Source organism: Crocodylus porosus, unplaced genomic scaffold (genome assembly GCF_001723895.1).
Source record: "Crocodylus porosus isolate Cpor-Errol unplaced genomic scaffold, CroPor_comp1, whole genome shotgun sequence".
Taxonomy (NCBI): Eukaryota; Metazoa; Chordata; order Crocodylia; family Crocodylidae; genus Crocodylus; species Crocodylus porosus.
In genome coordinates this window covers 867,500-891,445 of record NW_017728929.1, presented here as the reverse complement: position 1 = coordinate 891,445, position 23,946 = coordinate 867,500, and the positions used below count along the sequence as shown (strand labels likewise).

The following is a 23,946-nucleotide window of genomic DNA, read 5'->3' as shown; positions in this document are numbered from 1 at the left end:
GAGGAGCAGACTGCAGATCCCAGCAAAGGGCCACAATAATGTGGTTCTTGCAGACCTGAACAGCACTCAACAGATGCTGCTGTAGCATCATCCCAGGAAGTTTGGACGTGCCAGTTGGCTGAGGGTAAAAACATGTGGTGTGTGGAGCAGAAAAGAGATCCTGACTTTTCCCCTTGGAGTACAGCAGAGTTGTGGCTTTTCACAGTGAACACACATGAGAGCCTGGACAGTTCTTATGAAAAGACTTTTATTGAGTTCAGGAGGCCGAGAATTTCCGCAGGGTGATGACAATCAAGGCCACGATCACAGACGTGCCCAGGAAAGCGGCAATGACGATGGCACCGATAGCTCCGGGACCCAGAGCCCCTGCAGGGACAGAGAAAGCACAGAACAGGCTGCAGATGACCTACACCTGAGCTGGCAGGTGCTCAGAGCTGAACACACCCATTTGCCTCTGAGCGAGGCTGTGTGAGGGACAGGGGTGCTTGTTTCCCAGAACCGAGTGCAGAGCTGCCACTGCCCTGAGCATACAGTCACCAACACTCAAGTCCAGGGAGGCAGCCTGATGGTGCCCGCAGAGCGCCGTCCTGGCCCAGGTCACCGCACACACAGGGGGTGGGTGATCATGATCAGAGAGGCCCGCATCAAATGGAAAAGGCAAGAAATGAAATATTCAACTCCCCAAACCCAGCCAGCTCCAAGGGGAAACCAGGCAGAGAGAGACAAATACTGATGGCTATTTACTTATGGTAGCCCACAGCAACAGCCCCAAGGAGCCAATGCTACAGCTGTCGTGTTCCTATCCCAGGGCCCTAAAGCAGCCCCTTCTTTGGGGGGTGACGGGATGAGAAGGAGAGGAAGAGGCAAGGAGCAGAAGGTCTTGCCACGAAAGCCAGCCTACCACTAACACAGAGGTTCTGGACCAGTGAGTGATAAAGCCTTGAGCCGGGGGTGGAATGGAGGAGGAAGGCAGAGGAGGGGAAGGAAAACACAAGGATCGGTGCCTTGTAGCTCCTCTCTGCACACTGGCTAAAGGCTGGGGATGTGCAGCTGCCTGCACAGCGAAGGGGCTATAGAAGCCATGTCCCATGTTTGCCTGGGGGCAGTTATGTGACCTCGGAGCCTTTTTGGACCAGTTGCAGCTTTCATCTATTGCAGCTTGGATTCAGCCCCACCATTTCTCCGACATAATTCCACATGGGCCTGACTTCTCCCTGCCCCCGATAACAGCATATCATGGCCTCACCCCCACCCCCTCTCTGCAGCAACATCACTTCTCAGCTGATCAGTGAGCTATGATCAAGTGATTGCAGCAGAGAAAAGTCCATTGCCCTGACAGAGGCATCCAGGGAAGTGGTTTGAACTGGGGCTCTGAGGTTTCCCCAAGAACCTTTAGAAGGAGTGACACCATGACGCTGGCCAGCCACCCCAGGCCACTCTCCTCAAGGGTGGTATTGTGTTGCAAGTCAAGAGACAGTTGCCATGAAGGAGGCAACTGGTCAGCTGGCCAGCCTCTAACTTCTGGAAGGCTTGAGCACAGCCCCCTGCTAGCCCATCTACTCTCCCTACAACTCACCAGGGAACTTGCTGCATTTCAGTCTCCTCCTCTCCGTCTGTCCCAAGTTCACTAGCTACAGACTTCAGAAGCCCATGGGGAAAGGTTTTCTTCAGTGCACTGCTGCTGCCTTTAAGTCTTTAACAAAGAGCTGTGATTAGCATGGAGACAGCCTCCACCTGGCCTCACCAGACAGCTTTATTCTGGAGAGGCATTCATACCAACTAGCCTTGTGCTACTCAGATATAATTAGGAGGGATTCAGAGATGGGAGAGAAGACAGTAGGGAGGGAGGGAGGGCAGCAATGGAGTGGGAAGACAACTTGATCCATACGCAGAGGGAACCTAGGGAGATTTTCAGCAGGCAGGAGCTGCAGATAAGGCTCTTGCATGGATGCAGCAGGACTGTGGGGAAAGGCAAAGAGGAGGTGAGCACTGGGTGAATGAAGAAAGCAAAGACACACAGGTGCCCTTATCAGGCAGGGCACCAGGCTCCCGGGAAGCAACTCAAGGTAAAGGAGTGCCTGAGGTGTTGGCCAGGATTGAGAGAAAAGTATAATCAGTAAGGAGAACTGACTCCTTGGTTTCTCCACTGCCAAGAACAAGGCTCCTGTTAGGCAAGAAACCAGAGACTACCACAGCACAGACTTGGGGCATCAGGAAAGCCTTAAGCAGCCGAGATGATTTGGCTTTTCCAACTAGGTTCAAAGCCTGGGGAACTGACAGCGAGACCTGCAGGAATCAAAGCACCGAACCTGGAGCGAACAGAACATTGCCTATACCCACCTGTTCTCCTCCTGGAATCAGGAAGCCTCCTGGGGCTGCTCACCCCATTGGACTGCATTTTTGGGGGCCGAGAAGCCCTTTGCTTTGTGCAGAACAACAGCTGGATGGCTTCTGTGGCCAATATCTGGCCCTGTGAGAGACCACAGCCCCAGACAGCTGGTTCAAAGCACTAGACTTGGCTCAAGACTAGGTCAGCCCCATTCAAGATTTATTCCCAAACCCAGGTAAACATTTGCTGTCAGTGAAAAGACTTGAATGCAAGTGTCTATGTGTAAAGGGCAGAACCTTTGCAGCAACTCATGGGAGGCTGTCTAGACTCCAGTACAAAAAGATCTATACCTACCATTCCCATCATCCAGCCGGTGGAGGTGGGTTGTGTCCTCGGGCTCATACTCTGAGGTGAAAGGGGGGAAGCCTGTGGAGTCGGAGACATGGGCTGCGGTGGTGGTGTCAAAGGGGCCTGCTCCTGAAGGTAGCTCTGGCGGCTCATTCCACAGCGTAGGGACTGGCCCCTGTGGGTGCTCTGCTGCAATGCAAGCACAGATCTCTGTCACTGCCCTTGGATGATCCCTTCTTTCCCTCCCAGCACTGGAAGGAGATCACGTGGATCCCTGCCTGCTCAGCCAGGTGCAGAGAAAACAGCTGTCACCAGGACACCCTGTAGAGGGGCCTTTGCCCAGTGCTTCTGAAGCCAACATTTCCTCCCTCTGAAAAACACGTGGTTGAGGTGGTGACAGTTGCCTGCGGATGGGTGACCCTGGGGGAGCTGCAATGCAGGGCAAATTTGGCAGCAGAGGCCAAGTGACCCAGGGATCTATAAGCTGAAAAATCCCCTTTGCAATAGTTTAAATGCCACATGCAAGAGGTGCAAGAGCAGCCCCAGTAATGAGGGTACTGTCAGCATATCCCTGCAGAAAAAGCTGCGTGGTGGAGCAGAGGAAAATCAGCTGACAACCACACTGCTAGAAGGAAGCAGGATGTGCCTGGCCCAAAGGATAGAGCTGCTATCCAGGCCTAAGTGGCAAAGCTTCCAGGGATTTCACTGTAGGTGCTAGAACTGGAATCAGCTTTTGTAACCAGCGTGGGAAAAAAATAGTTTAGGCGTGAGAGGCTAGAGGAGCAGCAGGCAGTCAGGCTGTCTGCGGGCACATGGCTATAATGCCAACTGCAGTAGCAACATCCCAGTGTAACCCATTCCGTTACTAAAAGCAGCCAGCTGAGTTCTCCTGTGATCCAGCAAACAGCATAGGAAACAGTTGAGACTGAGTAGAAAGGTGGCTTCTGTAAAGGTAAACGGGGGAAGGGAACTGGCAGCTGGGATATAACAGGGTGGAAGATGGAAATTGGTAGAGTCCAATGGTAAGCACAGCCCATGGCACAGCGATTGAAGAGACCACCATTACACAAAGGTCTCTGGAAGACAATGCTCCCAAGCATCAATGTTTCAGCACACCCCATTGTGGCAACATGTGTTTGCTAGAAAAAGTGCTGAGCATACACCATACACGTGTGCTACTTTGGGCACAGTCTAGGGCTGCACTGGTGTCTGGTGGGTCCATGTGATGTTACCTAGGCTGAACCTTTATGGCTTGTTGCATTTGCACTGAGCACATTTGCAAGTGACTTTTCCTGGCTGCTTGGTTCTGCCAGCAGAGGAACAAGCCCCATTTTGCATGTCAGAGGTTGTGTTAATGGTTTTGTGCCTGTGTGACCAATAAGCAGTGTTTGGAGGTACTTACAGTGCACTGCAACATGGAAAAGAACCATTGTGTTTGTTCAGGGCTGTTAAGCTTTCAAGCTTCTGTCCCCTCCCAGATGCAATGGAGATGCTAGTGTTAACCGCAGCTCTCAGCCTGAAGGGGTCAAAAAGGCCCTAGCAGCAGCAGTTCAGGCAGGACGTATCCCCCCGGAAGAGCAGCAGACAGGAGTCTTTAGACCTTCCCCCCAGATCGCTCCAAAAAAGATTAAAAGGAAACTGCATTCTCTTTGATGTTGCGAGCTCATGCCCAGTTATTTCTTTTCCCAGAGGGGATGGTTGAGCCTAAAAGTCTTTCCTGTTTGCATGTGGCTGGGTCTGGCCATCAGCATCAATGCTCATTTTGTTCAGGCTGGACAACCGAGAGGCCCCAGTGAGAACAGCAGACATTCCACAGGCCCCTGCAGAAACCACCAGGAATGTCGCACCAAGATGGAAAAATCAACGGGGTGTCTAAGACCATCTAAGCTCGTGATACAGTTATCTGGGCTGGAGAAGAGGGCAACATGGGTGCTGACACCAACAGCCCTGCTTCCTGTGCTGAGAAAACCATAGCCATGTCCAGGCCAACTGGTAGAACACGCTGCTCAGCTCAGGAGGGCTTTGGCCAGAATCTCATGTGCTCCAAGCGAGGGCTGCGCTTGTTGACAACAGAAGGCATTTCAGTGGGGACCAGGCACTCCTATGTCACACAACTCATGGTCCATGCACCAGAAAAGGAAGGGAAAGGGACACTGCAAATAAGTACCACGTTAATTAATGTATTAACCTTCAGCAAGCTGGGCACCCAGGTCCTCCACCCCCTTCCCAATGACAGTCCTATACTAGGGGCTGCAGAGCAGTTTGTAACTGGAGACAGAGTGGGTGCCATCAGTGCAGCAAAGCCTGGGACGGTTTTTAGAAAGGCTGACAGAAAGTACCATGTCCTGAGGGTGCCAGGACTCCATGTAGCCTTGAGGACATGCCCACAGCACCGTGCTTTGGGTCCTAAACAACTAATCGACAATGCAGCACGTTTTTCAGAGCCACCTACTGGTGCCTGGTATATGCTGATTAGTGGGACAGACATGCCTTTTAGCCAGCCAGGGGTTTTAGCCACCACAGGACAGATCAAGAACAATGAGAGACTTAGGGGTAAAACTTCATTAGGGCCAAGGAACCAAACTGATCAAGGGCTATTTATAATTAGTGCCAAGGGCACAATTAACCTACTGGTTTAAGCCCTATTTCTAAACTGCTTTGACAGTCGGGGAACAGCCCATTACCACTTATTACATCTTTGTTTGCCATGCCAGCAAAACTAGTGCCAGCCCTAACACTGGAGGCATTAGTGGCCGGCAAAAAACACAGCTCACCTGGAGAGAGCACTGTTTAATGGCAAGGACCTTCCCAACTTCAAAGCCAATACAGCAGCACACTGTCCTCATGCACAATTGGGTTAGGAAAGACAAGGCTCTCCTGGCAGGGAACAGGCGCTGTTCCTGGCGACTCTATGCACTAGATATGGTGTCAGTAAAAAGGAGTGTTCCAAGAGTGACCGTGTAGAGCAATCTGGCTCCGATGCATGCCGTTAACACAGCCACAGAAAGACCCCTTGTAGTGACAGAGCAGGATGCAGCACTGCGCGTCTCTTTAAGAGCAGTTAGAGGCCTCTAACTCCTGAATCCTTGTAGAGATCTACAGTGGCTGCCATGAAGGGTAACAGCTGGTGCGGGAGATGCAAAGCTCAGTTCCAGGACAGTTAAATCAAGGGGGAACTTGTTCACTTCAAATGTTTTTACTTTGCATAGCTGCTTTGGCTCTAATTTACATCCTGCAGCTTTTGTACCTTAGTTTGGTAATTTTTTTGTGCAATTAAAACTATGACAGCTCCCCTCTGAGGGTTGGACAACATGCATTAACTCTGAATTTTCTGCTGAGTTTGTGTGGTTTCACTCTAACAGAACTTCAATTAATAAGGAAAGCACAACCTCTTTTCAGCCTGTTTTGGAGGCTGGTTGTCAGCCCAGAACAAGACACAAACATGCAGGTGCTAACACATACAACCATGCTGCAGTCACACTACCAGTCTTGTGCAGGCCTCTGCTGTGATCAGCACAAGAGAGGAAGCTAAGATGCCAATGGAGTTCATCCCTCTGGAGCAGAAGCCCTGCAGCTTGGGCAGCATGCAGTTGTTTTTATACTAGTAACGTGGTTTCAATGACTTGCCCTTGCTTTTCCCCCTTCCCAGCTAGCATAGACTCAAAGACATCCCTGTTCCTGCCCTTTTGAAATGAGGCTGAACAATCTGTCTTCACAAGACCCTGCCCAGATTTATTGCTTTCAAAGGTGAGAGGTAGCTATTGTCCATGGCCATCCTACTTCAGTGGCCAGTAACAGTGTAGGCATTAGCTCTGGAGTTCCTGGCTTTAGACAAGAACAGCAGATACTTCACTAGCAACATTTAAACAGCACCTCTCTCATTTCTTTGGTAAAAACAAGAAAAAACACCAAGTTTGTTAAGTCTGGGGTCAACTGAATAGATGCTCCAACAGTCCGAACCCCCAAGGTCTGGACCAGACTGCCGCCAGAGGTGGTTCAAGCACCTACTTGGAACACCTTCAAGAGACATTGGGATGTTTATTTTGCTGGGATCCTATGACCCCTGCTGACTTCCTGACCGTGGGGCAGGGGCCTGGACTTGATCTTCTGAGGTCCCTTCCAGCCCTAATGTCTATGAAGTCTATGAAAATGGTTCCAATATAACATCCAAAAGCCCCAAAGGGGAAGTTAACAGACAACTAAAAAAAAATCCTGTATATACACGCTTGTAACCCTTTCAGCCCTATTTTTTAGGATTATATAGGACAGTGTTGCATGCGCCAGACTGAGTCAGGGGCCTTGGTTCTATCTCCACATCTTTGCTGCTGACTGGCTGGATGACCTTGGGCAGGTCAAACCACTTTCTCTCCTCATTCCTTCAAGTTTTTCCATTGGTAAAATTGGGATAAGGATTCTGACTTCTTTTGAGAAGTGCTTTGGGATCTGAACAAAATAGTGTGCTGCATACAAGTGAGTACACCTATAAACCACCTGCTTTTTTATCTGTGCAGCAGACACAGCTTCACACATGCAACTGTGGTTTCAGTTGTTACATCATTCAGTGGGATAATGCCTTACCAGACCTTGAGACTGAAGTTATTTCATCACAGTAGATAGTCACAGAAGACTGATCATCATTTGGACCCTGTAAGTGCTATGGCAGTGTGTAAGCTAGGCACATTTCTTTTCTAAATAAAAATAATTATGTAAACCCAATATGGGATGTACATTTACTAACAACAGAGTTTAGCATAGGAAGGACAGTGTATACTTTTGGCACCCAAATATTACATAAGACAAGCCCAAAACTTACTTTGTATTCTCTCTGGGCTCTGGCAAATCAGCATTGACCACCCAAGCATTCAGTCTTGTGGTCTTTGTAGTCATCAGCAACAACTTGATGTTGAACAGTTTTTTTTCTGGGTAAAAACCACCTGAATGCAAAGGCCTTTTGTAAGGTATGGTCCTCTACTCAGGGGTGAATGTCACCCTTTCAGCTCCTGTTATACCCATAACAGATAATCCATTAAGTGCCACCCTGTCCTACCTTCTGCCTGACTTTAGGCTAACACAGTGAACCGTCTCAGTTACACCAATGTAATGACACTGAAACCAACTATGTTGACTTGGTGTCCAAAGCCCCGGGGTGTTTCATTGGGTTAAGACTGTATGATCATTAAAGAGAACTTAGCACTATACATATGGTTTCACATAAAGCCATCTGACAATGCTAACCCACTCCTTGAGGGGCAGAGTGCTGACTGGACATAACTGCTGTTTTGCTATGTACCAGCCAAGTGAATAGAATAAAATGCAGTTTGGCGACAGGAAAAGTTTAATGGGCAGGAGGAAGGGGAGAGGGGTAATTAAAAGGGTTTAACATGGCATTGATATAACATGAAAATACTGAACTAGATTAACCTCATTAAGAATGGCCAAGTGACAGAGATGGTTTCGCTTCCTTACTGTTTATTATTAATACAGGTCAGCATGAATTCAGCAAGGTAATTTCTAGTGTGTGTTCTCCCTATGTACAGTACACACCAATTATGATGTAGGCTGCAAAAGAAAGGAAGGAAATGTGAATAACTAAGGGTGGCAGACCATACAGAGACCCAACACAGGGACTCCAGCCACATGACCTTTATTTTCCAGAGGTGAAACACTTAGGCAAGGCTACACAAAGATGCACTTCTCGGCAATCACTTAGTTTTCCGTAAGGTATTTCTTGCAGCCTGGAGCATCCTGGATAGTCAGATCTCTCATTGCTACTGCTTGTATGAATCCTGACACTCCCAACACTTCCATCTCATTAGCCATTTCCATTGAGGTCCTCCTTATCTCTACCAGGCACTATGAAAAGCAGGGTCAAGGTTCAGTGAGAAAGACAGGATGAATATCAGCAGAGTGTGTATGTGACTGGACAACCCATGCTTTATACACAGTGAATAAGGGTGTAAGGATGGAGGCTATAGGTCCCCAATCTTCAAGGAGGATGACCAAATATGGAGTCTTTCCAAACAAGTAGGAAGCAGAAGTTATGAGGGCTCTTCAGACCAGTGGTAAAAGATTTCATGATCAGCAATATTGAGCTGTTGGCTAAATTAACACCACCACTGTTGCTTGACCAGACCATCACTAGAGATCCACTTTTCTTGCACAGGTTTGATTTCACCTCTCGATTCATGTGTCCTGTCTGAAGCATGGTATTAAAACAAGATTCTCCACTTCAGCAGAGGACAACTACCAGGATAGCTACATCAATGTTTGAGAGGAAGATCATACAAGTACGTAGATACACGGACCACGGGACATCAAAACATAAGACACTCTGTATGTTCTGACCAGCTCCCATTTTAAGCCGGTATCCTGGCTAAGTCACCAGTAACAAGGTGCTTCTGAGAAAGATACAAGACAGCCCAGCACACAGTAGTTATGGAATAATCTGCTTCCTAATCCTTATTATTCAGAGTTGGGCTCATGTCATGAAAAAGGAGGCTTCATGGTCCTTCCTTAATTCAGGGACTTTAATTCCTTACTACAGACTCTTGCTATCCATAGAAAATAGCATTTTTTATTTTAAGGAGGATATCTGTTCCTTGTAGATTCACCAGATGATGTGCCCAAAAAAAAGAGATTAAACTGTGGACAGGAGTTTACAAGAATATTATTGCCAACTGCATCTGAGAACAGTTTATGTAAGCCTGCCTAAAGCCACCCTGAACTGGTTGAAACTCTTACCTTAATAAAAACCAAAACTTTAATCAAAAACTTTTTCTGCCTTTCCTCACATTCTACTGTTTGCGTTTTAACTTTTTAAATAGTCTTTAAAATTAATATCTATTTATAACCCTAACTTTAATTTAATATAAAGGAACAGAAGTACATCATTTGCCACAGCAGGTCAAAGTCTCCTCCTTTGCTCAGGTGTATCTTTGCTTTGGGAGTTTGTTCCTGGGTAATAAAAATGGTGTTCTGGTACATAGCTGTTGTGTTGATATGCATCTAGAGTGATGCTATCAGGAGATAACATGCCTCCAACTTTGCTCAGTCTGAAGTAGTTCATTACGGTGTTACCTATCTGGGTAAGCACATGCTACAGGAGGCCCACACAACATTTTATAGCATCTTCCAGGTTGGAAAAAAACAGGACAGAGACTGAAACAAAGTTTCTGCAGCTGCTAATGGAACAAAACTGAATCTTGACAACCATTTCTTCCCCCCTGCCACCCTATGCATCAGGGGTTAATCCTATTTTTCAGATGAGCAAATGGAGGCAGAGAGGGTAAATTGTGTAAGGCAAAAGAGAAGTTCAAGTCGGGACTTTGGCATATGGAAGGTTCTTATGTCTGAACAGGCTTTCAGTCAGAGCTGGACAAAAGTGCTAGAATCAGGGGCTCAATTGGTTCCCTGCCCTTCCTAGACACAGTGATGTTAACAACACTTGGACTTGCAAGCCAGGAACCAAATTTCTTCTTTAAAAGCATGAAGCATTGGTGACATCCGGAAGCTAAACCTGATGAGCAAGACTCCTGATGAAGACCGTCAGTTCACTGACACCAAATAGAGTGCCATGTGTGCATTGGAAACATCAGAGTCTTCCAACGCACACACGGCAACCAGAGTCCAGCCAGAGTCTCCATCCCGCCTTGACAATCCCTAAATTCACCTAATCCCTAATTTGATCCCTAAATTAACAGAAGTTTATCGTATCACTAGAATAAAGCAAGAAAATCTCACAGGGGAGTAAGTGGAGGCCAAGACTTGCTTAGGAAACTTGGCCTGCATGATTCAAAACACCACATGCTCTTCTGGTCTGAGACTGGCCTCACCTCGCCCACTTTGGAGGGCTTTGCTATGGAGGATGAGTGAGAGACATTGACACCGAAGGGCAGGGGTTGGGTGAACCCTGAGGCCAGAAGTGGGCTGCCCAGCCCCAGGTAGCCGCGATGGGCATGTGGCCAGTGGAAGAATGAAAAGAGCCCTTCATGGGACGCACAAAGGGCAGTCTGTGATGCTATAAACTCTGGAAGCCCAAGCGCGGAGCAGCACGGAGTGCTGCGGTTATGCCGAATGTTAAATAAACTTGTTTACAGAAAGGCAGGAGCCGTGTGCACACATATGGAGGCCAGAAGGCTGGCTGTCGCCCCTCCCTGTCTTGGCAGGAAATTTCCTTTTCTGATAGGCTGAAATACAGAAAAAAGCTGCACCATGCTCTCAAACCTTAAATGAAAAAGAAATAACCCTTCCTATACACTGAGGCAGTACACTCCTGCAAAAGCTGGTTCTCTGAGGCCCTACTAGATACCAGAGAAGAACAAACCCAGGAGATCAAAACAGCAAGAAAAGATGCATTTGCCAAAAGCCAAGGACATTCTGCTACAAAGCAACATACATGCTTCTTCAAACACTCTTGGTGTCAGGAAGCAGGAGGTGTTTGGGAAAAGGCAAAGTTTAATATGGAAGGAATAAACGAGGCAGTGACAGTCAGGTATAATATAGCTGGAAAATCTGTTGCAGTTGGGCTAGCTCTATAGTTCTAACAGGGTGGGTATGGCATATCCTGTGTCCATGTTAACTTTTAGCTTACAGAGGGAAAGAGTTTTAAGGTTTCACTAAAAAATAACCAGTAGGCATTTGCAAGGTGGGGTAGATTCCATGCATAGCTATTCTTTAACAGAAACTACTGTTTAGGAGATGCGAGTTGATTACAAAACTGGAATGCAATGCTAAATGATGAGCATGCTGCATCTGCAGATTCAGACAGTCTTACTTCAGATGCTGCATATTTTTGTTATTTAAAATGCCCCCTAGCAGCTAGCATCTCTACATGGAACAAGTACAAAATGAGTGAGTTACCTGGGCACTTGCCTCTATGGACACTGTGGCATCCTGGTCTAACAGATTAAACTTCTGGTGTGAACACTCCTGGAAACAAGATGGTCCATCTACTGTACAGCAATCTGCCAGACATTGTCAAGACCTTGCTCCTTGTGCAAGATGCTAATGAACTGCGCTGGACCAAACTGGCGGAGTATGTTGCAAAGGACCATGTCATCCTCAGTCTGCACTGACCATCGAATTCTGCTGAGACCCTACTAGATGGCACATTGTGGGAAATCCTTTCCAAGAATCTCATTACAGATGGGGTTTTACAGAGTAGGGAGACAACTTGCTGGGCACTTCGCACACCCTCTTTGCTTTATTTTTGGGCCTGACCAACCATCTACTGAACCTCAGAGTAAAATGCATTCCCAGCCTCAGCTCTTACATGCAGCTTTAAAGGAGCCTGCATTTCTTAAGAAGAATTTTATAGAATCCAGCCATTTCTCCTCACTATTCTTCAATTCCTCTCTTCATAACTCAAAATACTGCCATCAACTGCTTGGGTACTTGAGCCATACAATGAAAATACCCAGAAACTGACTGGTCTGTTTTGTTTGTCCAAGCTAAGTGAAAACAGTAACAGCAACAGGCATTTAAACTTAATTTTAACTTCAGATTCAGAGCAGGAAACTTTTCTCTTTGGCTGCAGAGCACCCTGCCATCCATGCTTGCTGCAATTCCTATTTGTAAGCTGCACTGTAGCAGCGTTTTTGAAGATACAATGGGTTCCCCACAACCTACCCTTCTTCCTTCCTCGCAGGATGCCCGGTCTCTCACAGTAGATGAAATCTTGCTTTGACACTAACTACTCTGATTCCAAGATGACTTGCTGAATTACAAGGGGCACCTACCAAATCTTTGGGGAAAGAATGAAAGGTGGGGAAGGAGAGAAAAGGAGGTTAGTCTCCTGCTTGTTCAGGCTGTAAATACAAACACATGCGCTTACCTGTTAGCACAGCAGGGACCAGGACTCCAGCGAGTGCCAGCAGGACCAGGTGAAGAACTCTGTGGTGGGGCATCGCTTCTTCCAGGAACAACGCACTGGAAGGAATTCTTCAACTTTTCAAAGTATTGAAATGCTTGGAAACTTCACGAGCATAAAAACAACTTTGCCCAGTCAGGCCACAAATCCCTTCACATCAGGATGCAGACAGTCTCTGCAAACTCCTGCAGAGACTGACACACTGACTGGTTGAGCAGACCTCTCTCCTGAAGACTGCAGCTCCACCCTCTAAAAAACATGCCTAAAAAATCCCCCCTCCCCTCCATGAACAGCTGGACTGTTGGAAATCAGTTATCCTTGCCAGACTGGTACATACACGTACATATGCACACAATCTTTTAAGGGTCAAAATGCTTTGAAGCAGAATTAAAGCAAGTCCTTGCCATCTTTGTTTGCTGGACCTAATACTCAAGAGATTGAGGAGCAGTGCGTGGTCTTATTAGGGTCAAATTCTACTAAAATCTGATGTTGCTGGGGAGACTTAACATTACAGCCCCACAAATCCCTCCTACCCCGATTTAGACTGAATGACTTCTTTTCCATGTGTTCCTCTATCAGTCTCTTTTCTCTCAGATGTGCTTGAGGAAGACAGTCGTTAGTAGAGAAAATACAGATTTTTGACTGAGACCCATGCAAGCACTGCAATTATGAGTTCCTGAGAATGAATCCTACAAAAAAGGAGACTGTTCCAGCTAACTGGTAGAGGCAACAATTTCATCAGACTTCCCTGCAGTGGATCCATAAAATACATTTTTTAACTGGCATGAAGATTACTGTTGAACTACAGAGAAACAACTGACTTCTCTCCAGAAAAGGTATCCATACAGTTTGAATCTTTGAGTATCCTTATACTCCGTTCTCAGCAAAATGGCATTATTTTAAATTTCATCTGCAAACTTTTGTTCCAGGATCTCTTTGAGAGACAGAGAAGACTCAAAGCTGACACCACAGGGAAGTGGGAAATTAAGAAACAATTTGCTTCAGAACTCCCTACTGGAAATAAGATCTCAGATACCTCTCCTGAAGTCATTGTCACTAAGCTGGTAACTTAAAAGGCACACCAAACCTCTAGCTCCTTGCCTTACCTAAACCCTAAACTAGAACCCAGGTTAGCCACATACAAGCTACACCCTATCCCAAAATGACAGCTCCAGCTCCTAGTTTCTACCACATGCATTAACCCAGGTGATCCTGACCATTCTTGAGGCTCGTGCCAGTTTTCTAAACAACAGGGAACGAAACAGTGAGGCTGCCTGAAATCATTTACTATGTCTCAGCACCATCCTGAAAAGGGTGTATGAAGGATGCCAGAATATTTAAATTCCAGAGACAGTACACTGAACCTATTCCCATCATCTCCATCACTTTAAGTACCCAGGAACCTTTCCAGATTTCTGCCTTTTTCATTAGCAATCACTGATCCCTACCCCTCTGCCCCAGCTGAAATTGAGATTACCATGGCCATGTTTCCTTGTGTTTCATTATGAATCAGTTCCAGCATGAGCACGTAATTCAAAACAGCTATGGCATCCACTGATAGGTCACATGCCAAGTGACTCTTTTGCAATATTTAAGAAATATTTATAGAAAAAGACCATCAGAACACGCTTCAACTATGAAACAACTTGAAATCTGATTTAAAGTTAAGTTTAACCATGTCTGTAGGAAACAAGCACAGCTAGGCAAACAGGAAATTAAACTGCTATAATAACCTGGCAAAGTTAAAAAATTAAACTGACTTGCTATTTACACATGAATGATACAAGACTAATTACCTGTTCGCTACATGTCCTCAATTTTGCAGGATTTTGTGCAGGAAAAACACAAGCTACAGGTGACAGCTAGTGCTTGTTTTCAGAGAAACGAGTATGATTTTATCTAAAGATGGGAAGTATACAAAGAGCCCTTAGGGAATACACTGCCCTGCTGAAGCACTGACCATGGGGACATGCCTCTCCCTTATTTAGTGAGGGTAACTGGAGCGCTTTCTGGTTTACTTATACATCAAGTCCTTTTTTGTGTGTGCACAATTCATAACAGAAAACTAACTAGTGCTTGATCTTTCTTGCATAAACAAGGCAAGAGTGTGAATGCATGCATCTGTGTGTGCATAGGAAGGAAGGAGATTGGAAAATTCTGACAAGAAATCTTCAATCTCAACTTACTGCTGTTTATTTTGAGTTCTAAAATGATCAAGTAGAAAAACCACCAGCGTTCCTGTGGAGGGAAGAAATAAAGCAGTGGTTGTTGCTCCATGTCCTGTGTGTTTGCTTGTTGTTGCTTGATGAAAAGTAATGAGTCGAGTTTCAGGTCTGCTTTAGCACCAGGAATGATCTCAAAACTCAGCTTTGACAAAAGCAAGCAGAAAATGCGCTCTCAGATATAATACAACCAGGTTTTATTTAAGTTCTCTCTTTTTTCCCTCCACACTGGCAAAAGTTCAGAGGGCGTTTAAAGTTTTGTAAACATTTTAACTACCCCTCTTCCCCCTTTATGAATTTACAAAGCAAAGGAGACAGGGAGACCAGATTTGCAACAGTTCCAAGTCTCTCCATGCTACTGGATCCAAAAACTATATACAAGTCTGCAGCAGTCTCTGTATAGTTACTGTACATGTCTGGGGGAGAGGGGGAAGAGAGAGAGGAGGAGGGGAGGGTGACCCCAAAAAAGGAATAAACCAAACGAAATAAAATCCAAAGCCAAACTGCTCTTGAGCAACTCGAGTGGCTTTCTTCAGGCAGTGATGACAGAAGTACAGCACCCTTCATACAGCTCCACCATTTCTCCTACAGGCATACTGCAGCCCTCCAGAAATAGAAGCTGGGACCAGGGGATGTATGTTGAAGCTAAGTGCATTTGGCAATTTCAGATTGATGTTGATGTTTCTCATTTTTTCTTAATTTAAATCTCTTTTGGAGGAGGGGAGTTACGTTCCATAAATATTCATAAGTAATTGGGGACCTGAAATGAAGGGATGGATATTAAGTAAGAAGGTGTGGTAGGTAATCAGAGATGTCACTGCACACCTCACTTTCCTTTTTCCTCAATTTCCAGGAATTCAGATGCTGTCAAATTCAGGTCCATTTTCTTATAATCTCTTTCCATTACAAAGATGAGAGGTCTCTGCCTCTTAGCTTGAATGCTGCTGTAATGAAATGCTGAATCACTGCCATATGTAGTCAGCTGAGACTGTTAGGGATACAGATGTGGAAACCAGTATCTACCCCCATGCAAGAGATACATATGGGAAAGATCCTAGCTATCTCTGAAACGAGACAAATTCATGGCAGAAGAGCCCCAGATAAACTGGTCTTATCCCTCTGAAGGTACTACTGAAGGGAGTAAATTCAACCTGAAAGAAAAGAGATAGAGACTTCCCCTTCCCCAGATTAAGAGTCCTCGTTTGTCCAGGAAGGCTGGAGTGTGCTGGAGGGAGAACTCCAGTAGCTTTGACATCACCACTTATTGAAGACAGACTCAAGCTTTCCCTCCAAAATTAATGTGCTGAGAAGGGCTGGCAGGGGGTGTGCAACTTCAAACCAATCCAAGCTAAATTCTGCCCACCACCACCCTCTCCTGCTGTTGCCAGTTCTCAAGTTAGCTTATGAATGCAACTCCTGGATATGGAGAGCACCGCTTGCCCTGATGGAGCACTGAAGTCAGTATCTGTGTGGCATTTTGGTTTTGACTGACATCTGTTAACCACAAACTCTCTCCATGATTGCACAAGTTGGATGTGGTACAAATAACCAAGAGAGGGAAACTACCATTTGCAGAATCCCAAACGATTTTCCAGAGAAGTCAACAGAAGAAATCACAGCACAGTGAAAGCTTGCGGGTCACAAGCAGCCTTCTTGTGAATGAATACCATCTCCCACCCATTTAGGAGATGGAACAAAGTTGTCCTTAGGCTGACAGTAACACCAATGACTGTGCAGTCCTGGGCAGAAAGGGTTTGTTGGGACTGGAAAAAGCAGCCTGAGATGATTGATTCTGTGATTCACTGCAAGGCAAAGAAGAATGCAAAGTGGAGAAAGAACTGCAGCCAAAGATGGAGAATCCATGGTTAACAGATGCAGGAAAAGCCGGTCGATCTGCACATGCTCAGTAGTCTTCCAAAGTCTCTATTTCTCCCATGTTGAGCCGCTCTGATGAGGCATTCACTGAAAACCCTGTAAATCAAAAGAGAACCAGTGTGGCATTATCTCTAATATAGTATATGCAGCAGCTGATTAAGACAGGAAATTAATAATACACATACCATTAAAACTGTAAGGGGAATTTACTAAAATAGAATATCACTACCCAAATTGGAATATGATAAGGAAACACAAGCTATTACTTAATACCAGAGAATTTTCAGTGATGAATCATCAGAAGTTAGGCTTTAAATTTCATTCAAAAGATGGCACTTGCATAATCACTGCATCTAAGCACCAAGTTGGGGAAGTGACTGAATACTGTGTCTCAGAAGTATCAAATAAATTTGATTAAATATCAAATAATCAGAAGTTGCTCATCACTGTGGTCACCCTGCTGGGGTCACCTGGCCCCACTTGTCTATCCTGCCTGGCGCAGGGGGCTGGACCTGATGATCTTCTGAGGTCCCTTCCGGTCTTACAATCTATGAATCACTGTAGTGAGTGGTGAAAGGAACAGATGGCTGGTGCATGGTTCCAGCACCATTCACACTCATCCCTCAATAGCATTTAAAGAGGGAATGAACTCAGTCCAAAGTGACAGAATTCAAACATAATCCACATTTACAGCTAAGAGTCTAATGGAAACAACATGCAGATTTACTGGCAAGAGCTCCCAAAATACATGCGCTATTTTCATTTCTATTCAACCACCACTGTTTCTCAGAGGGTATGGACACATGTCTATTTGGAGCCATTTCAAAGGGCAGTAGCCATTATGTTTTTAAATTGTTAGTTGTGGACAATCTGGGAATGAGACAATAATGCTCCAACTTTAACCTCCGATGAAGCAGTGTTAAAGCTAGAGCAGTTTGTTACATTTGCCTTTGAGTGATGCACCTGTATACAAATGACATGTTTTATCTTTTTGAGATTGCATGTGCATGAAAAGCAGGAGTCAGCAACCTATGGCCCGGGGTCTGGATACAGCCCACTGAGCCTTCTGATCTGGCCTTTGGCAGCAACCATCAGCAGAGGGCTCTAACAAAGGGGAACTTGTTCTCTGCCTCACTAGCTGGGTGGCATGAGTTCTGGTAGAGGGGGTCTTTCCACATGCCATGCCACAATTTAGGCGCCAGGGGGGCGGGGGAGAATGGCAGCAGACAGATCCTACAAGGCAGCTTACTAGCAAACATTCACTGAGTTAGGCTGCCAAACCCCTATACAGCTTTTTAACTAGAGACAGTCCTCAGACTTATGACACAATTGGTTCCTTAAAACCACGATGTTGTAATTCAGAACCAATTTTCTCATAAGAAACAATGTTATAAATGGGGGACTGGTTCCTGAACCAAGGCCTAATACCTTATTTTCACCAAAAATACCCCAGAATTTTGTACTCGATCAATTACAGATGAGTAATATAGCTGCATTAACGTACAGTAAAAGTTCTGTTATCAGGCATCTTACAAGCCAGCATGCTGGCTTGTAAGATAAAGTGGAACTGGAAGTACCCACCATGGCACTTCTGGTTTCTCCAAGCCCCCATGGCGTGGGGCAAAGCAGCCTGCGCTGCTGAGCCCTCATGGCCCAGGGGCATAACAGGCTGTGTAGGACTGTGTCGGACCCACCTCCATGTTGGCAGCGATGCCACAGGAGGGGCAGAGGGACGCCCCAGATGCAGTGGGAGGAGCAGCAGCAAGGGCCGCTCAATTAACTGGCATATCCTGGGGGATGCTGTATAACAGAGCTTTTACTGTATTTATATTGTAAACAGCACTCATATTGATTTGGAAGGACTTCTTTGAGGTGACTTTGCTGGACTTTTTGAAGGGTTCTTGGCTGGAGTCTTCTCAGGAGTTTTGGCTGTTTTTCTGGAGTCTTGTCTGCTTTCTTAAAGAAAGTGTCCAAGCAAGTTTGGACAGATGCTCTCCAGGGAGATGAGCCCCTCAAGAGTTTTATTTGTCCATTCTGACTAGAACATTTGATTTCATACAAACGACCATTCTCCAAACACCAGCATCATTGACCATTTGCATTTGCTTTAAGCACAAAATTATAAAAGGCTCTTAAAATAAGGATTTAAGATATGACTTGTATATTGCAGTCAACAGCCAAGTAGAACTAAACAGGCACTAACCAACTACCCAACTTCAAGAGACAGTTAGCTCAGCTTTCTGAACCACATGTAACATTCCCAGAGAAGCATCTATTTAATCTGTGATGATAAAGGGGCTTTTCTCATTATTAAAAATCTGCTTTTAATCTTGATTACATGTCAATTTGGAAAAAAGTTAAGATGAGGGGACAACTAAAGCTACTAATTATGATTTAAGGCAAAAAGAACTTTTTTAGTAAGTTTTTAAAAATGTCTGGAAATACTTTTTTTTGGTTTTGCAATATGCTTTCGTAACTTCCCATTTGTATCACCTATTCTCATTCTTAAGAAAATATGATTAAAATTACCACACCATTTGAAAGAATGAATTTATCTGAAGACATATTGACTGCTTTTGGGGGCATTTTTGAAGGAAGGGTGAAATATCAAAATTTAAAAAAAAAAAATTTATCCTTAAGAGAAATCAGCTCCTCCTGAGATGTCAAAAGTACAGATTACCGTTTTATACCTGATGCTTAGGTAAAATATTGTAGTGTTCAAATGTTTCAAAGTAATATAATTTTTTTTAACAGCCTAATTCTGCAAGGCTTTTCTTGGACATTTTCAACCTACTTTCAAAGTGAGTAGTTCTAAGACTGTCTCAATGTGACATCAGGAGAACAAACCTGCTCCTTAGAACCACAAGTTGCAAAAAACATTGATTATGAAGAATTAGGTATTTTAAATTTTTCTGAAGAAACAGATTTTCTGTCTGCTGCAACTGCCAGCAAAGATCACGCAACGGATTATAATTTGCTCTTCAGAGAGTCCCAACATACCAGAGTGTTTGCCAAAAAGGTTTCAATGCTTATTCTTCCACCTCTACTTCTATAGAATAAGTAAAAGTATACATGGTTCCTTTAACGAAACGGGGAAGTCTCAGAGATAATTGTATTCCTCACCTCCAGACCTCCTCAGACAGGGGTAGGGGCACTGGTTAGGAAAGTTCTGCAACATTCTTGAAATAAGCAAATTCTAGGAGACCAATTCCAGAGAGGCTTCAACCACTTTTCTTGCAGAATTTAGATATCGACCAAACATGTCCAAATCCTAAGATTCCGGGACATTACCTCAAAACAACCTCAGTTTTGAAGTAGCAGTTCTTACCTAACAAACTGGGATCTGCTCGAACCATTTTCTGTTTCTTCTTCTTCTTCCCGCTCTGCACAGCCTCAAAGTTGGATTGCTGGTTGTTGCTTTGATTGGTCTGAAAGACCGAATGCAGTGCACTATGGTTCATTCCCCACACTGAATCCTGGAAAACAAGCATATATACTAGATTGTAAACTGCGACTGAGCTTTGCCTGCTTGCTGGAAGTACTTTGATGATCCCAAGTCACTTTCAATGACACGGGTGGAGTAGCAAGTCTATCAGTCCATCTAATACACTTACATCCATTTTTTCCCCGAAACTCATCCTGTACTGTGAAGTTATTTATGCAAGGTTACAAACTGTTAAACTACTAACAAGAATTAGGTATACCCTACAAGATTTCACAATATATGCTTCCTCTTTTGCATTCAAGGCTATGTAAGTTCTCCCATTCCCCCCTCTGCACATTATTAGAGATACAGACTTCCAGTGAATCATGGCACTGCCTTCATAGTCTCTAGAAAGAACATCAGTATACTTTAAAGTTATAGAAAACAGGCTGGGAAAGGACCATCAAGCATTTAAGTCTAACCACCTGTTTAAACCAGGAAAACGTCAAACAAATGTGCACCTGTTGTTGCTGCTGCCGCTGCTGACTGGCTTTCTGTTTGGCACGGCGCTCAAGAAACTGCTTGGCAAATTCCTTGGCTTCAGGGGTATCTCCAAGGTAGGCTCTGATGTAATCATGGACCTCGTATGGAGATTCCACTTCCTTCAGGAAAGAAACAAACGTGGGAACTGCAATACGAGGGGAAGAAGATGGACCATGAGAGAGACGTGTGCAGATGTGTGAGTGAGTGTGCAAAAAACAGATTTTGGATTCTTTTGTCAAATATTTGACAACCTAGCAGCAATGGAATACAGCTCTTCATGTTAAGCTAACAACAGCAAAGCCCCACCAATGTAATGCTGCATTATTCCATAGGTACAGGAAAGGAAGACAAATCTCATCATCCTTCTCCCACCCTCCATAATGAGGAAGAAAATTAGGTCTACACTCAGAAGAGTAAATTAACCCACCAGCCTCCTAATAGGAAGTTCCTAAACAGTCTTTTTGAAGCAGAACTAATAAAAGGCCCATACAGGTAGTCAGCTATCCTCTGCTCCAATGCTGTAATCAATATAATTTATGACTGAAGCATCTAAAAGCATAGCTCCTAAAAACTGATGTTTAAAAAAAAATGCTTTAATGGGACAGTTAATTATTCTGCAAGTATTTATAACCAGGTTAATTTTCTTCTAATTGCGTTGTATCACTTTCACTGAAACATCTGTGAAGGTTTGGGTGACCAAGTCTGGTGGCATTAGTTCTAATCCCACTATCCACAATGTTTCCCCCCAGGAAGAATCGTGGGGCAGAGAATACAGTGCAATTTATAGCAATGCCATTTCCCAGCCACTTATGCCAGCTTGCTGAATGCACCAAAACACTGTCTTTGTTAATGAACAGTTGTTTTTCCACTGAACTACGTATTTTCTCTGCATATGCTAATGTGGTCTTCTTTCATGTAATGTTACATAATATAACTGCCATTCCTTCCAATTCTTACCATCTAAATTATTGGCTGTGTTGAGTGCATGAAGCATCTGTTCACACCACTGAGTAAATCCATCCTGGGCTTTATTAACTCCTTGGAACAACTTCAACAGCTTCTCCTCTTCTTCTACTTTCTTATTCTGTCTGCTTGTGATACCTACAGATTTGCTGAGACAAAAACCAGAACATAATATTACAATACCAGAACCAGCCAGACATTTATTAAGAGAAAAAAAAAAAATCAGGAAAAATTCTAGTACACAGCTACCAAAAGTCCTTTGATTTAGGGAATGGCTAGCACTGCTCATGAGGTCAAATGGTTTCTCAGATGTTAAAATAAAAAATGTGACTCTAAGGACAGACCATAAGGTGCTGGTTGCCAAATTATTTTAAAAGATCACGATCAAATGCAATGAAGGTATAAATTCGGTAAAAGATCAGTTCCAGACTGGCAACCCTATACTAAAACAACCTTCCCCAACTCCTACCTGAGGCTGGCATTGCTCTTGTTTTTGTTGGTCGAGTTACGAGGTCCTACTTCCTTCACTGCATCATCCCAGAATCCCATGTTTGAGTTTTTGGAATCAGCATTACTCCAGATACTGCTGACTAAGTCAGATGCCCACTGGTTGCTGGGATTAGTGTTTAGAGAGCCCCACACTGAATTCCCAATGCTGGTGTGCAGGTTAGAATGCTGCTGAAACAAAAGAAATGAGAGCTTACTGGTTAGCAACAAGTCTGAAGGAAGAGTAGCAACATCCAACAAACCAAAAGTAAAGGTGGGATGAGAGGAACAGAGCACGTGACAGTTCCGCAGGCACTAGTTAGGTAACAAAGATAGGCACCGTAGTATTGCGGACTCTGTTAGGCTGCTGGTGCTGCTGTTGCTGCTGCTGTTGCTTCTGCATCTGTCTTGCCTCTTCCTGCTGTATCTCCAGGAGAGATTTGGTAGTGCCTGTTGGTTTGGTGACATTTCCCCATCCCGACAGTTTCTGCTGCTGCTGCTGCTGCTGGAGAGCTTTCATTAGTTCACGCTGCTGACGCCTTTGCTGTTGCGTACAAAAAAAGAAACATCAGAAGATGATCACAGTTCAGGAATTCTGATTCCAGGCTCTGTTAGTTTTGAGCAGCAGTACTACTGTGCTTCTAGAGACATCAGTAGAAGCACAAAAAGATGCACACTAATTAGATCTGAAAAGAAACCCTTCATTAACCCACGATGCAACTAAATATCTGCATCTTATGACCCAAACAGTCATTCATCCAATTTATTACTCACTGTCTTAAAACAAGTATCACTATCTTTAAAAAACCAAAAAAAACTCGCATCACTTTTTTTGCCTGTACTCTTAAGCATGACCATGAAGCAAATGAAAGCCAACAGGATAAAAATTATGCAGCATCATTTTCTATTTTTATTGCTTTTAGAGCAAATGATAAATTGGTAAAGACTGGCTGCATTATGCTGGCTGCTTTCAGTTCAAATGGAAAGCCATAAGAACTGCCATCAATACTAATGTGCTTGGCACAAAACTTTACTTCTACAAATTACTTGCCCACTAAACCATATCACTAAGTTACCCATTTCTAACTACTGATTAAATATGGTTTAAGTTGAATACTATCTGCTAGCTCCCTTTCTGAATAAAAAACAGCAACATCCACAAAACCCTCCTGTTTCAAATTTTGGTGTGTGGAAGGAAAAAATAGGGATCAGAGTACAAGAATTAGAGAATTTTTCTTTCTTCACCAGAGTTAAAAAAGTAAAAATTAACAGAGCTTTGATTTCACAAGGTGAAATACTCCAGAACATAATAAGTATAAAAACAATTCCTAAATCTCCAAAGACATTAAGTGCATGAGTAGGTTTCTTTTGGATACACTTTTACCTGCTGCCCCATCATACAAAGGGAAAAGATGGATAGGTTTTTTTTCTTTTCTAGAGAAAAGCCAATCAGTGATATAATTATTCTGTACAGATATTGAGATGGTACTGACAAGTATCTGAAAAAAATTCACGGAACAATTCAATGAGGCAATGAAATTTAGCAAAAAGATTTTGGATGGACACACATCCTCCCAAATTTTGGAATATCCAGTTAGTCAAGAGTTAGTTACTAAAATAAACTGGCTATGTCAGACCCTCACAGGCATCAAAAGGATGCTTCATCATCTAATTATTCTAATGTTAAAAAAAGTAGGAAATGAAAGATTTTAAATGAAAGATTATTCTGATGCCTCGGAACTGAACAGATATTAATCTGCCCCACATGTTACAAGAGATAAGTAAAAGGAAAGACTTGGTATTCACTTTCACTTGTGCTCTGGAACTAGGTACAGACATCAATTTGTATCTTTCTCAGGACTCATTGCACATAAACAACAAGGATAGA

General features: G+C 44.2%; 2 protein-coding genes and 1 long non-coding RNA gene across 14 annotated transcripts in view; 1 reads left to right on the top strand and 2 right to left on the bottom strand.

Moving 5' to 3' along the window:
• Positions 1-225: 225 nt before the first annotated feature.
• CUNH2orf82 (chromosome unknown C2orf82 homolog) lies at positions 226-12,785 on the bottom strand. 2 transcript variants are annotated; one of them, XM_019542877.1, is made up of 3 exons: positions 12,510-12,784; positions 2,684-2,866; positions 226-366 (listed from the first exon to the last, which is right to left on the bottom strand). In XM_019542877.1, exons 1-3 carry the CDS (start codon positions 12,580-12,582, stop codon positions 257-259), a joined length of 366 nt encoding a protein of 121 aa, XP_019398422.1. In that variant the 5' UTR covers positions 12,583-12,784; the 3' UTR covers positions 226-256. The 2 variants fall into 2 exon arrangements, with proteins under 2 accessions (XP_019398422.1, XP_019398421.1); XM_019542876.1 differs by having other exon boundaries at positions 274-639; positions 12,510-12,785.
• A 2,012-nt stretch (positions 12,786-14,797) lies between these two features.
• LOC109315271 lies at positions 14,798-16,054 on the top strand. The gene is made up of 2 exons (XR_002102464.1): positions 14,798-15,644; positions 15,686-16,054. It is a non-coding gene; the product is annotated as an uncharacterized LOC109315271 (long non-coding RNA).
• A 188-nt stretch (positions 16,055-16,242) lies between these two features.
• GIGYF2 (GRB10 interacting GYF protein 2) overlaps positions 16,243-23,946 on the bottom strand; it is a 93,705-nt gene continuing 86,001 nt past the window's right edge. For 7 of the 11 annotated variants that reach the window (XM_019542862.1, XM_019542865.1, XM_019542868.1 and 4 more), the window contains 6 exons: positions 22,399-22,602; positions 22,042-22,250; positions 21,567-21,721; positions 20,588-20,754; positions 19,971-20,118; positions 16,243-16,738 (listed from right to left, as the gene is read on the bottom strand). In XM_019542862.1, coding sequence (XP_019398407.1) covers positions 16,671-16,738; positions 19,971-20,118; positions 20,588-20,754; positions 21,567-21,721; positions 22,042-22,250; positions 22,399-22,602 — 951 coding nt within the window. In that variant the 3' untranslated portion in view covers positions 16,243-16,670. The remainder of the gene's footprint in view (positions 16,739-19,970; positions 20,119-20,587; positions 20,755-21,566; positions 21,722-22,041; positions 22,251-22,398; positions 22,603-23,946) is intronic. The other 4 variants (XM_019542863.1, XM_019542869.1, XM_019542871.1 and 1 more) reach the window with 1 other exon arrangement.